Here is a 24,540-nt window from a genome sequence, read left to right as displayed (position 1 = left end):
CATGCCTCTGTATGTTCCTCTCATTTCAAGTCTTATAGACTTAAAACTTTCTGTTGTGCAGTCAACACTGGATGCAATTGAAACTGCACTACAATACAACAATAACATTATATTCTACCATAGCCACCAAAAATAATGTTTCAGGACACTAATACGTAACATGGAGATTTCATGCCCCTGCCTGTAGGTGCTCAGTCGCATTATTTCTGCTTTTTAATCATTTGAGCATTTCAGTAATGCTCCTCTCAACAGTTCTTAGGGATGTGGATGGTGTGTTATGGTGTCTTTAGTTGGCAGTCAAACCAAAACCTCTACACTGTTGACGGGAAAAAAAGAAAAATCCACACTTGTGTAATACTTATATCTAAATTTGTTTCTTGAAACCCAAACATCACCACTCCTTTACCCCACCGTGTCTACATTTGCTCCTGTAATGGTTTAACGACACAGCCATTGTCCCATCATTCTGTTTCCTTCATTGGTTAGTTTTAGCTCAGAAGCAGCTGTGAGCTGATAAAAGGGGTCTGACTGACCCAAGAAAAGAGAATCCCTTGCTGCAGTGATGAATGTGTCCTTATTGAAATGGTCATCTTGTTGACACACACCCCTGCAGCTCAGAGGTGGATAGTTGGGGGGTGGCAGTCACACAGGGTGTTGAGGTCAATAGATCAATAATATGCTGAAGTGGGGAAGGGGGTTTAGGGCTTATGGGGCACTGCCTTTATCCCAGCATATGTGTATATGTATGCATGTCTATTGTGCCTCTAATATTGAACTGGGGGAGGAGCAGTAAACCCTGCAAACCTGCATCTGGACTGTGTGTGTGTGTGTGTGTGTGTGTGTGTATGTGTGTGTGTGTGTGTGTGTGTGTGTGTGTGTGTGTGTGTGTGTGTGTGTGTGTGTGTGTGTGTGTGTGTGTGTGTGTGTGTGTGTGTGTGTGTGTGTGTGTGTGTGTGTGTGTGTGTGTGTGCTTCAAGCACAGACACAGGTTTGCTGTTAATATGTATAATTACATTGAAATGTGTTTTTTAATGTCAGTATTATATTCTAGAGGGACAAGTATTTAGCATAAACTAATGCCACACACCATGCATTCATAGCCTAGGCTAATTTGCAATGCCCTTCCCTAGATTCCCCTGATGACTTTTGGTCTTTTAGCTGTGATGGGGGTATTACACACTTATTGAATTCTGCGTTGGACTTGGCCTATTTTATACTGCATCCACTTAATAAATGTAAAGAAATTCCCAGATGAAACAGAAATGTATCAGTCCTGCAGTCTGGAGGAATTGATGCATTTTTATTCTTAACCACAAACTCAACTTTACATGTAAAGCTGGATATATTGATAACCCGGATGTTGTCCTCACGTCAAACTGACCCGTTTTCCTATATCAATCTTCTTTTTAATTACCCAAAATAACATGATTGATTCCACAAAACCCTCTTTGGCAAGTACAAATCTTTAATTTCTGCTTTTCTAACTCAAACATTAGGTATAATTTCCTATAAATGAGGTTTATTGACAATAAATTCCAAATTAACTGTAAAACTAAAGTGAAGAAGTTAGTATTACGCAGCGTTAAATGTAAAAAAAAGTGACAAACATTGAAAAAAGTGTTGAAAAATTGACAAAAACTTAAGAAAAGTTGAAAACATTGATTAAAAAAGCGTCAACAAAAGTGTTGATTTTAAATTTTGACGTCAAGACAGCACAAGGGTTAAGGTAGAGAATATAGACAGTTTTTTTTTAACGACAATAAAAACGGCATTACAACAAATTGTTCCCATCAGGCCGCTGAAACTATACATTGTAAATGTATTATTTGAACAAATGTATCACACACATCAGTGTTTCAGCTCTGAGTGTTTCTGGCCATAGTGGCAGCAGGGTTTATGGACGTGAGTCGGTTACGTGCATTAGTTTTATATTCAGATACTTTTTGTTGTCTGCACATTGTCTTATCTCCCTTTCTGTCTCCTCAGCTCCTCCTGAGTTCCTCCAGTGGCCGCAGTCTGTTTCCAAACCAGCGGGGGGCAGTGCCGTGTTCACCTGTGTGGCCCAGGGTGTCCCCGAGCCTCACCTCATCTGGCTGAAGAATGGCAAGGTCCTGATGCCCGGGCACAACGTCAAGCTGACCAATAACAACAGGTAGGTGATGGCAGTGATGTACTGGGATGTACATAAATTACTTTTTCATTTCATTTACTATAAACCAAGAATAGAAATGACTAAGTCCCTCGATTCTTTAGTCTGCTCTGGCAATATGGACAGTCTCACAGTTGAATGATCTCTACAATACATAATTTAACAATAAAACAAATACTGTTACCAAAGAAGCCAAGTTAAGCCAGAATCAAAATGACTTATTAGTGTTAATGCTGACTCAGAAATACCTACCTAAATTATTAATACTTTTAGAATCATTAAAATTCAAGTAATTTACCTTAAACAAATCAGTAGAACACAAAAACTGCTCAATTACAATATGATGCATGTTAAAGTTTAACATGTCACCCAGAGTACCTCGGTTGGCAGTTCTCCAACCAAACTGAACTTAAAGAGAATAAAGTCCTCGGGCTGGTTGAAGCATAGAAAGATAACATTTGTGCAATGCACATTGGTCATAAAGATAGTACAATGACAACCCCAATAACAGTTAGCAGCATTTTCTCTGCACAAACTACTGTTATTGTCTTAAATTGTGTCCTGACAGTGTTACTTATTTTCAAATATACAAAAGAGAAAATGAGGCACAGGCCATAGTGATGGTTTCACACGCAAGCAGCAGATTTGACAGAATTTTAATCTCAGACTAGGTTCTGAAAATCCACATGTGGCAAGATTTCTTCTAAAATGACAGCGGTAGTGTTCACAGGCTTTGGTTTTCTATTTTAAAAAAAACATAAATAAAAACTAAAAATGCAACCAGTGCAAGTCACCACTACATACAATTCATCCCTGCATCTAACAGCTGCACCACATGGTGGCAGCACTGCAAAAAAGTGTGTAAAGTTACACTAACGGTCAAAAGTTTGGGGTCACTTAGAAATTTCTATACTACTCCAGTGGGGGGCTGATCTTTAATGCAACATCTACATTGCCCATTATCAGCAACCATTCATCCAGTGTTCCAAAAGCACATTTTGTTTACTGATCTGACACCATTTAAAAAAAAAAAAATGTTTAAAAACTAACTAGAAAACATTGGAGAATCCTTTTGCAATTATGGAATTACATAATGTAATCTGAAAACTGCTGCCCTGGTTTAAAAACAATGCTACTGATCTCAGCTGGTATTCTGTCTATTATTGAGTGCAATGGAAACTCTATGTGACCTCAGGACCGGTAGTGTTCATAGCCGATCAGCATGTGATCTGTGATTCAAATCAAACAGATGACATCTATCTATTGGAATGTTAAATCTTGTTAATACTATAATGTATATACGGTTTATTTTTGATTGATGAAATGTTAATTTCTATATTTGAACCTTGTATTTCAAAAACACTGCTGTGTGTAGCTGTATACAGTAGCATATACACACTGGGGATAGACCGATGATAAGTAGCAGCTTATTATCGGCCAATTAGGCATTTCATTTGCCTGATAATTGATAGAGTTAATGATTAAAAAGTGCAGTGCTTTGGCTCGATTACAGCTCTGTGTGGTCCTCTCACCCTCTGCTTCGGTTTCAATCACCACTGAGTATGAAATAATGTCTCCCCCCACACACACACACAAAACTATCTGGTCTTTTATATGTATTATGTTGAAGGTTTCTAACTTCTCTAAGTTTTGTGTTGGAGTATGTGACATTCCAAAATCTTAATTTGTACTCAAACATTTTCATTCTCACTGTAAATCGGTTCCAAAATAGAGATGTTCCGATCGCCTCCGATACTGCCTAAGACCCTGGTATCGGTAACGGGAAGTACGGGAGTTTATGCAGCAGTCCAATACCATGTAATAAAGCCCTAAAGAAAATCTATGTTAAAGTAGTTTATTAGTAGTCATAACTGACTGTCAAACTGGATTAAAAAAAAAAAAAAAGTTCTGTGGCATTGTTCATTGTTTGAGAGATTAACCTGAGCCTGACCGACAACAAAGATAGAAATCATATCACATCCATACAGGGAGAGTAGTACACGGCTGTTAAAATAAATGACCCACTGGTATCAGATGAGTACTCGGCATCTGCCGATACGCAAGTTCAGGTATCAGTATCAGTATCGGACCATCTCTAGTTCCAAATATTGGTTATATTATCAACTAATAATCAGTGTTGGTATCAGCCAGTAACAAACAGTAAAAGTCAATCTGTAGGAAACTGCCCTCTTGAGCTGCAATATTACAAGATATTCAAAATTATTTAACTATTTAACTGTATTTAACTATTATTTGTTTTTCCCACTCTCTTTGAATTGTGTATGTATCCTTTATTTGTGTACTTAGAGTGCATGGAGCAGACCAAGCAAGGACGCTTCATTGAATTTTACCTAGGGACGAACTAGTTCTCTAATGCTAGAAATGGACCCTTTCCCTAAGTTTGTCGAGTGGTTAAACACATCTGTAATTTGAAATTGCAAAATTAAAGAAAAAATATTAAAAGAGATTTCTCAAAAAAAAACACTGCTTTAAAAGAAAATGTAGGACTGGCCTTGTGAGGTCGTTGTCATTTTAATTCCTATTGAGCTTTGAAACACATTACAACAATAAAGTTGCACTTTTTTTTTTATTTACCTGTGGGGGTTGGCTAAAGTTATTGAAGTTAATTAAAGTCAATTACATTTCCAAAAAGACCAGAAGCCTTGAACAGTAGTAGTATTATTGTTATTGTTTTATAATTTAAAACATTGGAAACAATCGGCCCAAAGCAAGGGTCAGGCCCATTGTTATTTATTTTTATTATTTGACTAAGGGTTACCCTGGTAAAGATGGGTAAAAATACAATGTCATCATGGAAAAGGAAAGATTTACATAAAACAAGAGAGACTCAATGAGTATGGGGCTTTACTGTAGGATACGGTGTTGTAGGTTACTTTAGGTTCTTCTAGCACAGCCTCCTCTTTGAGTGTGCATGTATTTATACCTGAATATTGAGATTGTGAACTCCAGCCACCTCGGACCACCAATGAATCAGAGAGAGTGAGTGAGTACAGTCTTGTCCACTTGCACTGCTCTGTGGCTTTTAGTTCAATACACATACCGCCAGGAGCCAAACATGCCCGTGACGATATTTTCCTGTCCTGTCAAATGAAGGCCTAAAATGCCACAAAAAAAAAAGAATCTTAAAAAAAAAAAATTGATATTGACTGTCATCTGACCAACAGTCTATATATTTCTGTTTGTTGTCTCAACTGTGAAAGAGGCTGGTAAAATTAGATGTTTGTCTTCATCCAGCTCCTTTCCAATAATGGATATGTAATGTAATATAACAAGTCATTTATGGTTGGAAAATTAAAAAATAGTTGTTTTTTCATGAGAAGTATAAAAGCAAAGTGATATGAGTGGTAGAAGAAGCAGTAATGGTATTAATATTTGCAAGTGTTCTAGTGGTAGTATTATACATGTAATCTCATTGAGACACAGGAACTCCTCAAGAAAGAAACATCATTTACAGACAAACAGATTACAACAACATTAACTAGACTTACCAAGTAATACATACAACAGTTGAATGAAAGGTCAAATAGGAAGTAGAATAATACATTTAAGGAGACTTAAAACACTAAAGTACATAAAACAAAATTCCAAAGAGTCCAAAGATGGTTTTTTTCAGTGCCATTAAAATGAGTTTAAAATCCCGACCGCGTGACCGAGTTAGCTCAGTTGGTAGAGCAGGCGCACATATGTAGAGGTTAACTCCTCAACGCAGCAGCTGTGGGTTTGACTCTGACCTGCGGCCCTTTGCTGCATGTCATTCTCTCCCCTTTCATGTCTTTAGTTGTCCTGTGGAAGTAAAGGTCAGAAAAAAATATATATTTTTTGCCAAGCCCTGTACTTTTGTTGCTATAACTCCTGACCCTCCATGTTTCCCCATACAGCCCCTGTGCGGTTGTAGCTGTGAAAAACAGTGAGTTAATGAATGTGTGTGTGTTATCCGTGCAGCACTCTGGCTCTGACCCGCATCAGCTCAGAGGACGAGGCCATATACCAGTGCATCGCTGAGAACAGTGCAGGCACCAACCAAGCCAGCGCCCGTCTAGCCGTGGGCCAGGCTAAAGACCTGCCCGTCGCCCCCCAGGGCCTCAAAGCCATGGGGCTGTCCACCATTGCCCTGCAGATCACATGGAACCAGCCACCCACTAACGTCACTGACAGCATCATTGGATACGTCCTGCACATCCGCAAGTTAGGAGGTAAGTGTCAGCTCATGCACAAAGCAGGAGTAAGCCCAACCCTCACAAACTGAATAGTCATAATAAGGTGTCAATCTACATGGCTGTGTGTCTTTGATTCAGAGCCTGACAGTCTGGAGCTGCAGGAAGCCATCAGTAAAGATACCTTCGAGCATGATGTGACCAACCTGGAACCAGCCACCACCTACTCCCTCTACTTAAAGGCCTATTCTCCTCTGGGAGCCAGCCAGAAGTCCTTCACTGTGGTGACTACAACACTAGGGGGTGGTAAGAACATCAAACACCTTCATATTTCTATTCTACACTATTTCTATTTTCTGTCTCTGTAGGGAATCACATTGGTTCACACACACAAGAGGTTGTGAATCAACCTTTCTGCATTATTCAGGAAATTCTCTTTGAAGCACTTTTTTTTAAAAACATTTTTATAAAGAAACTTGGGGGCTTGTGTAAAATAGTCCTGTACACTATGGGAAATCTGATGGGTAAATAGGTTAAGTAATGGAGATGTTCATAACTCAAGCAAGCAAATTCAGTATGCTGCAAGATCATGATATCAAGTTCATGGGTCTTGATATGTTTCTATTAATGATTTAAAACTATAAATACTTCGACTACTTACCTTTTTTAACTGTTGTCTAAGTTCTGGTTCAGTCCCAGATGCTATTAAACATGCTTTGGTTAGGCCACTACTTAAAAAGCCTAATCTTGACCCCAATGTGTTGTCCAATTTTAGACCTCAGATCTGCCCTTTCTTTGAAAGGTGCTGGAAAAAGTTGTTTTTAAACAGTTACAAGTCTTTCTGCAACAGAACTCAGTATTTGAAAAATTTCAATCTGGTTTTAAATCGCGTCATAGCACTGAGTCGGCCCTCCTAAGAGTTCACAGTGATATAGCTTTATCTGTAGATGCTGGGGATCCTACTGTATTAGTGCTGTTGGACCTGACAGCAGCTTTTGATGCAGTCGACCATGCAGTCCGTCTTGCACGCCTTGAGCATTTTGTAGGCATTCAAGGGTCTGCACTTAAATGGTTTTGCTCTTATTTGACAAGTAGGACTTTTTCTGTCACAATAGGTGATTTCTCCTCATCATCCGCTCCTCTCTGTTGCGGGGTTCCCCAGGGTTCAATTCTTGGCTCTATCCTGTTCTCTTTACATATGTTGCCATTAGGGGCTATAATCAATAAGCACAACCTGTCATTTCATTGTTATGCAGATGACCTGCAAATTTATCTGGCTATGAAACCCAATGACAGTGTTGCACTAAACTGCCTCCTTAATAACATTAATGATATCAAGTCGTGGCTATCTCGGAACTTCCTTACTCTGAATGAGGAGAAGACAGAGTGTATTATGTTCAGTACAAACTTTATGTCAAATAACCCATTTTTAAGTCTGGGAGCTTTTACGTCATGCACCAGGCAAACTGTAAAAAATCTTGGCGTGACATTTGATTGTAGCATTAAATTCGACAAACAGATAAGCAATGTTGTCAAAACAAGCTTTTTCCAACTTCGTCTCCGGGCTAAAGTAAAGCCTTTTCTTAACAGGCACGATTTGGAAAGGGCTATTCATGCCTTTATTAGTTCATGTCTAGATTATTGCAACGCTCTTTATGTTGGTCTGAATCCAAAATCCATCTCACGGCTGCAGCTTGTGCAAAATGCTGCTGCTCGCTTTCTGACAACTGTTGCTGTAAAGTGCTATATAAATAAATGTTGATTGATTGATTGATTGATTGAATGATATGTATTTTATGCAACAATATCCCTTAATTGTAAAATTAAACTACCCTGGAAACCCAGAGTTCTCGCACAATTTGACTTATCTCGGTGAGTTTCCCGGTGAGGTTACTCTTGCAACAAGTATTGCTGCACATCAACTATACCCTTGTAGCCGAGCTGCACCAATCACAACGGTGTATCTTATATGGGGGGCCGGAGGCGAGCTGAACAGATGACGACAGTCTAATCCACCAGTTAGCTCCTCTGGTAGCTAAGCGTATGGGGCTCTGGATAAGTCACCCCGTGTATTGTTGTGATTGGTCGTAGTGTTATCCAATTGCGTGCGGTGAGATTGCACCCTTGGTGCCACCAGACCCTTAATCTTTCGGATTTGGGTCTGGATTTCCAGGCTAAAATGAAACCGCTTTCATATGGAATGAAATTGCAATCCTTCAATGGTTTTCTTTTATAAGTTTTATTGTTGAACTGGTTTCATTATTTTTGTATGTTTTCTTTACTTTTTTATTTGCTGAGTCCGCTTCCTTTCAGCTGCTGCAATGACCACATTTTCCAACCAAACATGCTCTGTCCTCATTATCTCTTTTGAGAATACTATTGTTTTTTTGTCCAGTCTATCAGTTCATATTGAACCGTATCCTTTCTCTGTCTCCACTCTCTATCCAGTGCCGACCCCTCCCACTTTCTTCACCAAGGTGCTGAACTCCAGCGCCGTGCAGGTCCTCTGGGAGCTCCCTAGTAAGGCCGGAAAGGCTGAGGGCTTCAGGCTGTCCTACCGCAGGGTCCCTCACACTGACTTTGAGAAGCCAATCCAGTTGCCCTGTCACGTGAATGCTCACACCATCTCTAAACTGGGTAAGTCTTATTCATGCATAAAATTAAATCTGGCCACATTTTATAATGGCTCTGGCTGGTGCATTTAAAAGTAAATTTACTAATAATCTTTGTTCCCACCCACATTAATCAATATGTAACAGTAACAGATGCATAACAGCAGCAACCGTCTCTCCCACACTTGTGTTTACATAGTGACACCTCTGGGTTCAATATCTGCTGTGACCATAGTAACACACTGAACTTGGTCACCTACAAAACAGTATGATTGAATTGGAACACAAGACATCAGCTGCACTGTGCCGTCTTTAATTATTTGATTAGGTTTCAATGGCAGGAATGGGAACACGGATGAACAACTTGAATACAGTGTGGCACTTACACCACTGACTCCCAGATGTGAATTGATTATGTGGTGTTCAGTAAACATCCCCGTTTAATGGCCTGACCATCAATACGTCTTAATTTTTTTTACACATGGGTAGGTGTGTATGATGTCAAAGGGGAATCTGCCAACTTCATCAAAAACTATTAAAAACTAAAGACCTGTAAAACAAAGTGTTACCACATTTACTTCATATGTCAACAATATTAAATTAAATTATGCATATATTATATTAATATACATAATACAAGAACATATTTCTCATAAAGAGCAGTTTATATAAAGGCTAAATAGAGAAGCTTATTGACAGATTAACACTGATCGGCTGAATCACATTTCTCTGTCTTACCCCTACCCCTTGGCCCTTGAAACGGGGTAAGGGGTAGGGGTGAAAACATACCCCTATGAAATGGGACACCACTTGGATACATCACCATACAGAATTGACCACAAACTTCCAAGATGGCGTCTCTGTCTGTTGATTGTGTGGGTTATGACAGTGGCATATGCATTTATATATTTATATATTTAATAGTTATTTTATGTTCACTTTGGTGGTGCAGAGGCAGATGTTCTTATCTGTGTAGTACTTAGGTCTGTTTTGCAATACATATGTGTATACACATGTATCATGTATACATACATATAAAACATGTATACATGGTGTGTTGTATATCTGTTTTAGTTATTACCGTTTTGAATGTCATTGATGTTGAGAAAAACATTTTGTTAACAAAAATCTGTCTTTATTGCCGATAAATTAAACATAACAGGCAAAAACATTAGATAAAATGATGTTACAGAACCATTATCAACTATTAGAAGCATAACTAACATGTGACACATATAAAAAAGCACTCATATGTGTAAAACAAAAAAAACACAAGACCACAGACAAACAAATTAACTACAGCAGTTCTGATGTTCCTGATAAGCCTGTTGCCCTCACATTTCATCAGTGTCCCATATCAAAACCAACAACAATATACAACTGCATGATCAGGAATTAATTACAAATGATTACAATAATACAGTACCAATGCAATAATGAATGGGTACAACATGAACATGTGAATTAGGAAACTTCTGCTTGTTTTCAGCCCAAAAGTGGATCAGCTGCTGTGAGCTCCTGTGTCCTCCTGTGTGATACAGGGCGGTGTATGTAAAGCACATAGCAATGTATCATAGACCGTTAATATTAATATATACGTATATATATATATATACATGTATGCGATGTATACAGTCCATTCAAGGCATAGAAATGCGGGACTGTTGTACATCAACGTTAGCGTTAGCGATTACCGTTAGCATTGCAAGCTATTTTTAAAAAGTTTTAGTTAGGAACATGGTTGCAAGTATATATGTACAAGACTGCATAGACTACAAAACAAGACTGTCGTAACTTTTAAATCAATTATTTAAGCAGTAAAGTAAAGTAAAGTACTTACATTTATGTGTCTCCCTGGTCGATGCGGCAGCCATTGTGGCTGGTGTGTTTACAAGTGAGGTCGCGTCCACACTTGGTTTCTAGGGCTATACAGACCTCGGTCATCCCCTACCCCTAACATTCGGGACACCACTAGGTCCCGCGTGAACGAGCAAAAACGAGGGGGAGGGGTAAGGGGTAGGGGTAAAACAGAGAAATGAGATTCAACCGAAGTCTGTCTATAGCCAGTCAACCTGGTGTGGAGAATTCACTGAACACACGTTCACAGCATAAGTTCAATTCAATTCAATTCAATTTTATTTATAGTATCAATTCATAACAAGAGTTATCTCAAGACACTTTACAGATAGACCACACTCCATAATTTACAAGGACCCAACAGTTCTAGTAGTCTCCTCCAGAGCAAGCAACAGTGCAACAGTGGCGAGGAAAAACTTCCTTTAAGGCAGAAACCTCGGTCAGACCCAGGCTCTTGGTAGGCGGTGTCTGACGACCGGTTGGGGTTAGAATGAAGAGTGGAAATAACAAAAATAGAAAGAAATAGTAGTTGATAAGTGCTGACAACGATAATTTTCTTTGTTGTGTGCCAATTTCCTCATGAGTTTGTCATCAAACAGCACTGTAATTAATTACAGTTGAAAGTGTGGCCCCATGGCTCAGCACACACGTCATGTGCTTGTCATTTTATATATTGCATAATGATCAAGAGCATTTCTGTAAAATGTGTGGTCCCACTCATTGATTGAGCCAGTGGAATTTACAGCATGAAATACATTCCCTAGCAGCCTAAAAAGGATATTTTGATATAATAGGAGATTGTAGAGAAGGGTTGGAAGCACCAATATCTCCGCAATATCGAGATTTAGGTCAATAATTTTGTAATATTCGATTGTTTCCACATTGCTCTATGATGATAATCCAATATTCTCTCTGATCTTTTCCAGTGTGCAATTGGACCACTTATTCCTGCACCACTTATACAATAGACAATGTGTATGTTTTGTACGAGTATCTGAGTCACTGAGTAACTGAGCATCATTGTGAATAAAACAACACTCGTCCTCAGTAGAGACATTCACTAGTCAAGACACAAATCATTCCCCTTTCAAAAACGAGTCCAACTCCTGACTGTCTCTGTATGGGGCCTATTGTTCTAGAATCGGGTGCAGTGTATGAAGTCAAACTGGTGGCCTACAATGGAAACGGGGAGAGTGACTGCTCCAAGAGACTGGTATCGCTGGCAGAGGAAGGCATGGGGGACCAAACCAGTGGTGCGTATTATCACACACACTGTCCTGGGACAGCTGTCAGAGGGTCCTCAGATTACACCTCTGAGTGCAAAGTACTAGGACAGTCAAATTTTAGTTAGGAGTCCCATATAACCCAAACATATTTCCTAATTCACAACCGTTACACACATGTTGAGACATTGCCTAACCCTTGTGTTGTCTTTCAGTCAAAATTGAAAATCAACAATTTTTTTGACACTTTTTATGTTTTTTTACTTTTTCTTCTGTTTTTGTCCCTTTTTTCAACACCCACTACTTTTTTTCAATGTTTGTCTTTTTTTTACATTTTCCACACTACGTAACACTCTCTCAGTAACTTTAGTTTTACAGGTATTTTTGAAAATTATACCTAATGTTTGAGTTAGAAAATCAGAAATTATGAATTATTTAGCCTAAATTAAAGGAATGTATGTTGATGGATAATCACAGAGTGGACTATATCAAACTTTTACTCAATAGTATTTCAAAACCACGTTTTTTCAAATGCTATAAAACTAAATAAGACACCCCAAAATTCCCCTTCAAAATCACCCCAAAGAGCATTGTGTGGAATCAATCATGTTATTTTGGGTAATAACAAAGTAGTTAAAAAGAACATTGACATAGGAAAATGGTTCAATTTGACCCGAGGACAACATGAGGGTTAAACGTAGACTTTATCATCATTTGGTTAAAGAACAGAAATACATTTAACAAATACATTTCATCAGATATCCACAGGTCAGAAACTGTTTTATAAAGACATTACACAAGTGAAGGATAATGAACCTAAGTTATACAGCATACAAGTAGTCAATATAATATGTCAATATAAGACCACAAGTGTCTAATATCTAAACTATGCAATAGAATTCAAAACTACAAAAAGGTGAGGAAGATTGTCACAATATATAGGTAAGTCAGAAGATATCAACTTAAGCTTTTAGTGAGAGTTCTGTTGGAAGAACATAGGCCTAATTAATATTTTGGAATAGAAGTTGATTACTCTTTTATCACATTATACCTGGGCGAAATCCATTATAAAATTATGGCACAGGTTGAATATCTCGTTGAAATTGTTTTGGCTGCTAGAAAGAACGCTCTCACACTGAAATGCCTGCAAACATCCAGACAAGGACCACCAGACTCAAATTGTCAATTACATTAAACACATAGAGTGCCTGACCTTTACCTCAGCTATTTTGACTTGGGGTTACAGGAGATACTTCTCCATATAATCAACAGTAGATGCCGGTCGACACGCCCCCACTGTATCAGACTCTCTGCGGCTTATGGAATAAAACAAATACAAGACAATGAAAATTTATGATTATAACAGCAACAAGGAAAGGTCATATTCTGGAGACCTTTATGAACCTGATATATACAGAAATATACAGCTAAACAACTTTTGCAGAAAGACTGAACGAGCTAAAAGGAAAGGGAAGGTGAGATTGTTTTTTTGGGTGGGCCTTTTTTTTCTTTTTTATTGCTGCTATTGAGCCGCACACACTCCTATTCGTTTTTAAGATTATTTTTGGGGCATTTTAGGCCTTTATTTTTATAGGACAGCTGAGGACATGATTGGAGAGTCAAACACACTGCTGCTGCGTCGAGGAGTAAACCACTATTGCTACCGTTAAATGTGTTTAAAGCTGTCCCTGTGCACAGCAGTACATTGCTTGGCTTCTCTGTCAGTACTCCTGTCTTCTTCTCCAAACTGAGGCATGCATGCTGTAGGTAATACTGACAATCTAGCTCATACAACTCACTTCAAAAAAGCCAAACTATCCATTTAAGACTAGAATACCGACAATATGAAAACCACTTGAAAAAATGGCCCACTTATATGTGCCAAATGCGAGTTTTTCCAAGGCTCAGTTGTTGTTGTTTTCCATCGTGAGGATTTTCTTCATTGGTGCTGGCTTTGTTTCAGGAGGGAACAGTCTGTGTCAGTGCAGGGATGGAGAGGCCTCTCTTGGCAGCATCGTAATTGGCATCCATATTGGCACCGCCTGCATCATCTTCTGTGTTCTCTTCCTCATGTTTGGATACCGTCGCAGGTAAGTGCCAAAACACCACATCCTTTTTACTTCCTGTTTCTACACTATCAAAAATGATTGTTCAATTATAATCCATAGAATTATGTATCATTATTACTGTACTATGGAAGCATGGACCGGACTATTATATTGATCAATAGAGTGGCTTTTGAAAATTCTGCACCTTCATGAAATATTCTTTAGCTAGGCTAATGTAATGGTATGAAGAATCTGTACTCATAGCTCAAACCTGTTTGCAGTCTGTTTTGCAGTAAAGGGACTCAGGACAGCTGGTCTGTACCAAGGGACAACACGGGACACAATGGCATTCCTAAAGATGGAGCAAGCCAGCCCAGAGTGGAGTTAGGACCTCAGGTAATCACTTACTATCTGCTGTTCAGAACTTTATTCAACCACTTCATTTATAATGTACAGTTTTATTACACATCCAGTTATTCCTTTTGGTGTAGGGACTTAAAACAGTTTTTTTTTATCTCAGTAGGAAATTGTTAAAGTGACAAGATCAGGAATAGCCCCAGGTAGCTGCCTTTTTATACCTTGTGTTGTCTTCCCGTCAGAATTAAAAATCAACACTTTTGTTGATGCTTTTCATAGATGTTTTTAACTTTTTCTTAACTTTCTATCCCTTTCGTCAACAATTATGATGCTTAATAACTTTAGTTTCACAGTTATTTTTGGAATTTATGGTCATTAAATCTCATTTATAGGAAATTATACCTAATGTTTGAGTTAGAGAAGCAGAAATTAGGAATTATTTTGGACTAAAATTTGAGGAATGTATCTTGATGGATAATCACAGAATGGAATATGTCAACCTTTTCTCAAGACTATTGTGAAACCACTTCAATTTCTTATCAAATGCTATAAAATTGAATAAGACACCCCAAAATTAATTAAAGTAAAGATTTTTACTTTCCAAAAAGCGTTGTGTGGACTCAATCATGTTATTTCGGGTAATTAAAAAGAACATTGATATAGGAAAACGGGTCAATATGACCTGAGGACAACATGAGGGTTAAATGATTTTAGTTCTCAAATGGAGCTTCTAGAAAAACAGACCTTACAATAAGTAAAATGAGTCTTCACAGCTAAATAGAACAACCCCTAACAGTCTTCTGATGACATAATGGACAACCAAGGACACCTTTATATGTACTTTGGTGCAGTGCTTGTAAATGTCATCAATGAATGAATTTGAACCGTCTCTGATTCCTTGTCTTTGTTTCTCTTGCCTCCATTCTGTCCTGCAGGGGATCTGTTCGTCGCAGTACCAGGTTGTCATTGAGCAGCACTTGTCAGGTTTGCCTGGCACAGACACTGGCTAACACTAGTCAATAACATCAACACCCACATCCCTGTCTTCCCCTCCAAACGTCTGCTACTCACCCACGCTTCCCATCAATAAGCTCATTCTGTGCCCTTTGATAGGGGTCAGCTATAGGTTTAGTACCCCCAAAACATGCTGCTAATAGCCTGAAAGTAGCCTCCACAAAACGGTGACTGAATACTTATATCCTGGTCCTTTTGCAACCCAACCCCCATCATCCTACCTCAAACCAAAGTGTATTGCCTTTATTGCCTGTGCACATGCACATGTGCATGTAGAAAAAGCCTTCCAAAAGCATTGCCTTTGCAGTTGAGGTTCTGTCACATTATTTTCTTTGTACACCATAAACACAAGTCACTTTTCCAGTGGGAGTCTGATCCATGACCAAAATATTTTATTCCTCAGATCTCCTCTGGTAAGCTGACATGTGAACGTGTGCACTATGGTCTTAAAACCATAAATTAAGCCATTATTAGTCTGTTGTGACAGAACTCTTTACTTTGCCTTCAGGTCCTTTGCAATAAGAAAGGGAAGAAACACAGTGGCCTTTGCAAATGCCTTATGAAGGAGAAAGTCGGATTAGAAACAATTGTCTATCCCCATACAAGCCATATGAGAGGAACCATTTGAACAGGCATTCTTTAGTCAACTCTTCCTCACCCAAAAGTCCCAAAGAAAACTACCTTGTTATGAAAGAATGCCTGAGTCATAGTTATGGCCAATTTTAGCCTGATTATGCTGCTTGTGGTAGCCTACCTCACCCAATACATACTGAACCCCTTACCCTTCAAGGACTACTTCCCCAACCAATGCCAGTGTACTGTGCCAGTTGCCAACCAGGCCAATCCAGAGAGTGCTAACCAGGATGACTACCAGGGAGAGCATAACTGTGGCAGAGCCTGAATTCCACTGTCACAAGCCTTACTGTACCAGAGATCGATAAGAGCCTTAACAACCTCCCATTTAAACCAGGTCCCTTTTTGTTTTAACATGTCAAGTTTTTTGACTGTTGGAATCTTCAACTTTTCTGATCTGACATCAGAAGACATCAAGGAGGTCATGCAGTGTTGCCTATGGCTTTCAAATACCCACAGGTGTCCATCTCCAAAGACAAATTTGTGCAGAGAATGTACAGTATCTCATGGAAAATATGGACCTCAAAGAGTGCTTGGTGAACATTTAGGCCATGCATTGGATTTTTTTCTCCATGAAGTACATCAAAGAAAACAAGTTCAAACAACCCAGATGCTTGTTCGATCTGCACAAACCTGATGGCACAGCGATGATAAGCCCAAAAAATACCCTTTGAGGCCACACTGCCAAGTTAACTCTCTAGATGCCAAATTGGTCACCTGGGGCCTTGATGACAGGCGTCAAAGTTGGCGGGCAAAGAAGTTTTACGGTGATACTTGCCTTAATGCACGGACAAGGCTTGTGCTTCACCGTGTCAGCCTATCCAAAAAGTTCTTCAATGAAAACCAAGCCTAATGATACCCAAAGATGTAAACATTTTTGATGGTTTTCTTTATTTTCTTTTGAGAATTATTTTAAGAGAGACTACATTTACTCAAAGTTTTTAATTGTTCCTGTTTTCGCAAGGGGGCATCTGTGTGTCAAGTGCTATAACAGAACCCAAGCCAAAAGAATTCTCATGATTTCGTTATCGTTTTTTAAATTTTTTTTAACTTCATTTATTTTGGTCATTCCAGATGCACCCCTTAACATGGAACTTTTTAATTTGTTGATCCTAACATTTTACTTTTAAAGAGTAACCAAATGAATATGTTAAAATATTTTGAAAGACTATATGTCAATACTATAAGAAATACATGTTTTCTTTTTTTAAAGTAGTTGAATTCTTGCCAGATATTTGGCTAAAGAAATATGTAACCTAATACCTCTTCATTTTAAACATTCAGAGTCTTTACTTTTACACTTGCTCATAACCAAAACACAGCAACATGCTTGTACTTGTGTACGTGTGTGAATGGCTTGCAATAGGAGAACCTTGAGGGCAGCAGCTTTGAGAAGAAACCACAAATTTAAATTCCAAAAGTTCCTTTTGATTCATGTTTTTTTTTAACATAGCTCCCATAAGAACAAGTCCAGCTGAAATTGAATTCCACCGTTTCCCTTTGGAAAAAAAATCTGTGCCCAAAAAGAATTGAGAATGTATCTCCAAATACCCTTTTTTCTTCCTCTTGATGAGAAATCATAACACTACAATTTTTAAAATCACTTTGACATATTTTTTTCCTTTAAAGGTCCAGTGTGTGTTGCTCATTGTCAAAATTGCCGTTGCTTGTTCACAAGCTTTCCCTTTTTCATGATGGCTTAAAATTTAACATTTCCATTTACGTGAAATGGGGTAGACGCTCCATATTCGTGCCCATCTTGAAATACGTTAGCTGGAAACGGACATACAGGTGCTGTTAATCTGCCAATAGGTATGGTCGCTTCCCTCCCCGGCAGGTTTGAAGAAGGAAACATGGAGGACCACATGTATTCAACATCCATATTTCAGGAATAGGAGTCTTCTTCTTTGTCCAGAAAAAAAAAAAGTATACTAAAAAGAGCAAGAGACCAACTTTTTGAAGCATGAAGGCTACCGTAGCTGTAACACTTTGAACTGCGGTATAAGATCTCAACGCTAGATGGGAGGAATTCCCACACATTGGACCTATAAAAAGGAACGACTGATTGTGATTTCAGATGGACTTTAAAAAAGGTTTCCTAACTGAAAACATGAATAAATGCTTTGGACCAGGTTTTTACGCATGAAAACATGATTTGAATCACTAACCAAAAGTGTATGTTCCCTTAAGCTTATTTGACCCTCAAGGTTTACCTTAACCGTTTTATCAGTGTTTAAATTTTAAATGACAGGGGCTCTTCCCTCATCTCCTCTCTGTCTGAAAGCTGTTAAACCAATGTGATACCAAAAAGTGTATTTGATATGGAAGACCTAAAAAGTCAACGTGTTTTGTAGTGTGAAGTGTGTGGTGGTTAACTAGTTTTTTTTAAATGGAAAGCATCTGCTGTTTCTGTTTGGAATGATTCCTTGCTCTGCCTCTTTTCATTTGAGTCTTTTGTTCTTCCTGCTGTGAACAGGAAAAGTTGCCAAAGCAAATGTTTGCTTTTCTTTATAGTTCATTATTGTTAATTATTATTAGATCTGATAACATTAATTATGATAATTTCAAATGTGTTTTTTTATGTGTTAGAATGACATGAGAAGGATTGTTAGAATTATTTTGTGATGGTCTTTGAGCAAGTGATGTTAGTTTTCCAGAGACGCTACATTTAAGGATGAAAAGATTGTGAAGCCAAACTCATGTTCTGCCCTGGAGAGCCAGTGACTAGAAGAAAAAGAACCATAAAAAAGGAAGAAAAAGATAGGAAAGTAGAAGCTGGCTGCTAGTACCAAGGAAAAACAATGCTTTCATAATTATAAGTACTTATTTGTTCTCTTAGGTTTCCACTGGCACATTGATGCCAAATGAAAACCTAAAGCTTTAACCTGTTGCGACTGAGGCACTATCCTTGGTCTTTGGCCAAAATGAAAAGGTTTGGAGATGAAGGATTGACTGGAGGTAAGCTGCAGCTAGAAACAGAGACCAAGCTGGGACTTTCACATTATATTGTTTTTTACATGGTACATTCACACAAAAATGGTGTCAGTTCAAGCAATTACAAAAAAAAACTCATAGTTTGTGTTTTATTTATCAATGACACCAAGGTCTGTCACCAACCTGGTTCAGTGTAAGTGAATGGAATCTTTGTAGCTTAAAATTAGACTATTGCATTTTTGAAAAATGAAATAGGAACTGTTTTAAATGAATTCATCAGGAATAAAACCCACCTTTGCTTAATTTTACAAATGCAAGTCTTACCATGCATGGCATGGCCAGTAGTGCATGGTGGAAATTGATGTAACTTTACATAGATATTGACGTGTTTCTGGCAATACTTAGTTAATTCACTGACTAATCTCTTCTTGTGCTTCTGTTACACTATGTTGGAGCATTTTATCCCGTAATTCACCACTTGTGGCCACTATGTTAAAAAAAAGTTACCTAGGTTAACTTTAAAAACATTTAAAAATATATCTGAAAGATTCAACAGCAGTTGTGCTTTCTACAGTCTAGATATCCTAAAGAGTAAGAGGGAACATGTGTTTTTTGTGATTTGTTTGAACTGACCCTTAAATGTTATTTATTTATTTATTTATTTAGCCTGAGGGCCCCTGTACAACACCAGTAATTTACAATAAATTATGTGGCGCCCATATGACAAACTAATGAGTTGCATATTTACTGTCAGTTAATATCCTGATGGTACTTAGTGTCCATAAGCTACTCTTCTCTGTAGCAAAGTATTATTTCTGTTAATGACAATGGACACTGACCAAACATGACTGTATAGCAAAAGTTGGTGTAAATCGTACCACAATTATTAGAGTGTGACAGTTTAAACCAAGAAATATTTAAGAGAAGAGCTAACCGTATCTGCTAACATTTGATAGCAGCATCCTTTCTCTCTAATTACTGCCTTACAGCTTGGTCTCTGTGTGACAACAGACTGCTCTATCTGAATTTCTGGACTTTTTCTCCTTCCTTGATCACATTCCAAAATGCCTAAAACCAAATAAAGACATTTAGCTATTACAGTTTCTCTCTATTTATTTTACTTTTGTCAGCAATTCAATAGATTACCTCAATTAGTCCTGGTAGTCTTGATAGACATGCATCTACTTATTTTTATTGGATTTTACACCCAAAAAGAGCTGTCGTGCTTTGTTGTTTCCCCTCCTTGTGTGTTGTTACCCCGCCTTGTAGGTTGTTATGGCCATCCAAGCAACATGTTAATATCCAAGTTTGTTTGGTTTGGATTCTACTTAATGGGGAAGAGGTTGTAGAATAGTTCACAGAATTTACCCATGACAATCTTTGGCTAACCCTTCACTTCACTTTATTCCAGAAAGCATATACACATAATATGACAAATGATATAAAGCATACAAGTAATGACAAAATACTTTTTTCAGAATTATGACGTTGTAACCATTTAACTCTTGTCCCGGTTCCATGATACCTTTCCCCTTAGTACATATACCATAGAACCAGTCAAGCAACTCTTTTTTGTTATTACTCCTTTTTTAAATTATTTTTTGGGCATTTTCTTCATTTGACAGGACAGCTGAAGACTTGAAAGGGTAAAGAGAGGGGAATGACATGCAGCAAAGGGCCAAGGTCAGAGTTGAACCCTGCACCACTGCGTTGATGACTAAACCTATAACCTATATATGGGCGCCTGCTCTACCAACTGAGCTATCTGCCCAGTCAAGCGAGTTCTAAAAGGCAGGTAGTGGTACACAGCTAGATTTTTGGTACGGACTTGGTAATTTGTGTAATTGGAGACCATTTGACTGGAAAAGAGTCCATGTGTAACTGAAGTCTTGCTGCGATTTTTTATTACGCCATTTTATGCCATTACATTTTTAATCCGTTCTTTCCATTGCTATTCTGTTGGAGGTTGGTGACTCAGCCAGTCAACTGGGGTCATCATCTTGGCTATTAGGAGTAGAATCTCAGTAAACATACCGATTATGTAATAATGCAGTTCCAAAGGTTAATACATTTCTATTATTTGTTTAATCTCTTTTTACTAGTCTTTTTATTTAATTCCTTGCCAGTACTTGGGAATTTTGGGAAAGTCACAAAAAACCTGTAAGTCAAATTCTCTCCAGTATGGACTATTTGTCAGACTACATGATTTTATACACTTTTCATCCGGAATGTTATTTTTGTTATCAAATTTTTATTTTTATAATCCCAAAAAAGTAAACATAACATTTACAACAGTTACAAATGACACACTGGGACAAAGGAACGCGTGCCAGGGCCTCAAAATCACAGAGAGGAAAAAATGTGAGGGAGAGAGACAAAACAGCACATGCAGAAACAGACACACAAACAGACGCACACACAGACTGACACAAGACAAGGGAGCAATCACACAAACAAACAAAAGAAAAGGCTACAGCATTGCTATCAAGGACTCAGCAATGCTTCCCAGGGCTCCACCCACACAAGCTGTTGAAAGTCCCATGTACGTGACATCCAAAAAAGAAAGGATCCACAAATGAACAGATAAGTCATGAGGTGGCTTCCAGCGGGTTGCAATCATCCTCTTACCAGCTGTAAGTTCAGCAAACACAGCATGTTTTTGAGCTTCGGAGAGCTGGAAGGCTGGCATTCAGAATCTAAATGTTGACAGTAACAGGCACAGTAACATTAATCAAGGCGGAAATTTGGGATTCAATCTTGCTCCAGAACTGACCAACAGGAGTTTTAATTGGAGAGAAAGTGCATAAAAGGCTGGTAATTATTTTTATGTGATGCATTTTTATGGGGGTGAGATATGTTCTTAGCCCTTTCTGACGATCTGGATTGCGAGATACTTCTGTTTTGTTAGACCAAACATTATGCCAGTAGAGATCGGGGCCTCGGCAAACGCATAACCAGATCCTCTCAATAGGAAGGGCAGAGCGGCCAGATATCACTAAGAACTGATAAAGCCTGGATACCATACCAAAGCTTTTAGGCTGCACAGTAAATAACTTCTGAATAGGACAGATGGGCAAAGTCCTCTGCCAAGGAACACCGTATGCCTTGAGAGCCGACCTTAATTGAAGGTAAAAAAAAAAAAAGGAACGTAGCAGACTGAATGCATTTTGTAAGTCAGAGAAGGTCAACAAGCCAACCTCACCAAAACTTTCTTTTAGACAATTAACTTCCCTTTTCGGCCTCCCCCCAATTAGGAGTGCTGTATTATTGAATAATAGGGAAAAAGTGTGCCAGTTACAAGCTAATCTTCAAGTTTTGATAAGATGAGAGATAACGGGGTCAAAGCATAGTTGACACTGTTTGTTTGAAACATTGGCAAAGAGAACGTCATGGAATGACCAAGGCTCTGTCATAGCACTTTCTAAGGTTTGCCAACAAACGGACACATCTGGACTAAACCAAGTGAGAAGGGGTCTTAACACAAAGGACCAGACATAAAGGTTGAAGTTGGGAACTGAGAGGCCACCATCCTCTCTCTTCCTCCGTAAAGTAGACATTGCAAGTTGCAGCCGCTTGCCTTTCCAGATAAATTTGGATACTGTTGATTGTAATTTATGCCAATAGCCAGTAAGAGGAGAAAGACGTAGCATAGAGCTCAAAAAACTCAGACTGACTCAGAGACAGAGAGGCTCTCTAAAAAGACCAAAACATTGTCAAAAAATAATGAGAGATGATGCTGTGTACTATGAACGCAAATTGGTGACAGCATAATCAATTGGCAAATGGCCTGAGTCAGCGGCTCTAGAGAGAAGACAAATACAGCAGGACTCAAGGGGCAACCCTGGCAGAAAGAGAAACTGGAAATAAAAAACTCTAGAAACTGGAAATAAAAAGGAGGAGGTGTATCCAGTTAAGACTTGAGCTGAGGGATTAGAATACAAAACTTTGATCATACCTATGAAAGTTTTACCAAAGCCCATCACCTCTAGGATTGAACATAAAAATGACCACTCAAGCCTGTCAAATGCTTTCATTGCGTCGAGAGAAAGAAGTAACTTACTGTCCTCCGCCGCATCAACAGTGAAGAAGGCGTCTAACATTATCTGCTGCTAGTCTAATTTTTATGAATCCTGTTTGGTCGGGTTCACTAATTGTGACATTTGGGACTCAAAACGATGGGCTAGGACATTTGCAAAGATATTTTATGTCAGTGTTAAGCAGGGTCAGAGGTCGATAGAAAGAACACTCTGTAGGAGCCTTATCCTTTTTCAAGATTAAGGATATCAACGCTGTGTTAGCGTCCCTTGAGAATTCACCCTTTTCAATAGAAAAGTTAATCATGTCAAGAAGGAAAGGGTCCAGCTGTTCCCAAAAAGTTGCATGAAAGGGGGAATCCCAATGATTTTCTTTTTTGCATATTCTGTACTGCCATGCTTAATTCTTCAAAGAAAGTAATTTGTCCACGTTAGCTGATTCTTCTGCAGATAACTGAGGCAAGTAAAGCTGATTCAACCAGCCGTCACAGTGGCATTCATCCAAAGTAACATCAGATTCATACAGATTGGAAAAAAAATTCTAAAAGGATTATTTATTTCAACAGGGTTGGCTCTAATATTACTATCTGAAGATATTTAATAGCCGGAATATCTGCAAAATAATCACTGGATCGTAATCTCATATATATACACTGTACATATGTGTCCATCCATCCATCCATCCATCTTCATCCGCTTATCCGATATCGGGTCGCAGGGGCAGCAGCTCCAGTAGCGGACCCCGAACTTCCCTTTCCTGAGCCACATCAACCAGCTTCGACTGGGGGATCCCGAGGCGTTCCCAGCCCAGGTTGGAGATATAATCTCTCCACCTAGTCCTGGGTCTTTCCTGAGGCTTCCTCCCAGCTGGACTTGCCTGGAATACCTCCCTAGGGAGGCGACCAGGAGGCATCCTTACCAGACGCCCGAACCACCTCAACTGGCTCCTTTCGACGCAAAGGAGCAGCGGCTCTACTTCGAGCTCTTCTCGGATGACTGAGCTTCTCACCCTATCTCTAAGGGAGATGCCAGCCACCCTCCTGAGGAAACCCATTTCGGCCGCTTCTACCCTTGATCTCGTTCTTTTGGTCATGACCCAGCCTTCACGACCATAGGTGAGGGTAGGAACGAAAATTGCCCGGTAGATCAAAAGCTTTGCCTTCTGGATCAGCTCTCTTTTCTTCACAACGGTGCGATAAACGGAATGTAATACCGCACCGGCTGCTCCAATAGGCTAGGTGCACAAGATGGTTTTTGAGTTAACTACATCTAACTAAAAAGTAAAGCCAACCAGTTGATGTTCATATCATTTTCTGATTTATATTTTGTAACAACAATGTCAAGGCAACTAAACAGAGCCTTTTGTTTTGATATCAACAGAAACTGAGACCCATTGACGAGTTTCTGCTGTTTCTGATTTACCTGTCAGTGGGTTTTCCTCTCAGGGACCTTGCAGAGAGGTTCAGCATTCACCGCACTACTGCAAGTCGGATCATCTCCACAT

At 38.8% G+C, this 24,540-nt stretch overlaps 1 protein-coding gene across 1 annotated transcript in view; it reads left to right on the top strand.

Moving 5' to 3' along the window:
- si:ch211-57n23.4 (immunoglobulin superfamily DCC subclass member 3) overlaps window positions 1–17,617 on the top strand; it is a 61,205-nt gene extending 43,588 nt beyond the window's left edge. The window contains exons 8-15 of the mRNA XM_034892753.1: window positions 1,987–2,152; window positions 6,113–6,363; window positions 6,466–6,630; window positions 8,773–8,961; window positions 11,933–12,046; window positions 13,980–14,106; window positions 14,346–14,460; window positions 15,357–17,617. Of these exons, the coding sequence (XP_034748644.1) occupies window positions 1,987–2,152; window positions 6,113–6,363; window positions 6,466–6,630; window positions 8,773–8,961; window positions 11,933–12,046; window positions 13,980–14,106; window positions 14,346–14,460; window positions 15,357–15,431 (1,202 nt within the window). The 3' untranslated portion in view covers window positions 15,432–17,617. The remainder of the gene's footprint in view (window positions 1–1,986; window positions 2,153–6,112; window positions 6,364–6,465; window positions 6,631–8,772; window positions 8,962–11,932; window positions 12,047–13,979; window positions 14,107–14,345; window positions 14,461–15,356) is intronic.
- Window positions 17,618–24,540: the final 6,923 nt, after the last annotated feature.

The sequence above is a fragment of the Etheostoma cragini genome, chromosome 14 (genome assembly GCF_013103735.1).
Source record: "Etheostoma cragini isolate CJK2018 chromosome 14, CSU_Ecrag_1.0, whole genome shotgun sequence".
Taxonomy (NCBI): domain Eukaryota; kingdom Metazoa; phylum Chordata; class Actinopteri; order Perciformes; family Percidae; genus Etheostoma; species Etheostoma cragini.
This window is presented reverse-complemented; position numbering and strand designations above follow the sequence as displayed.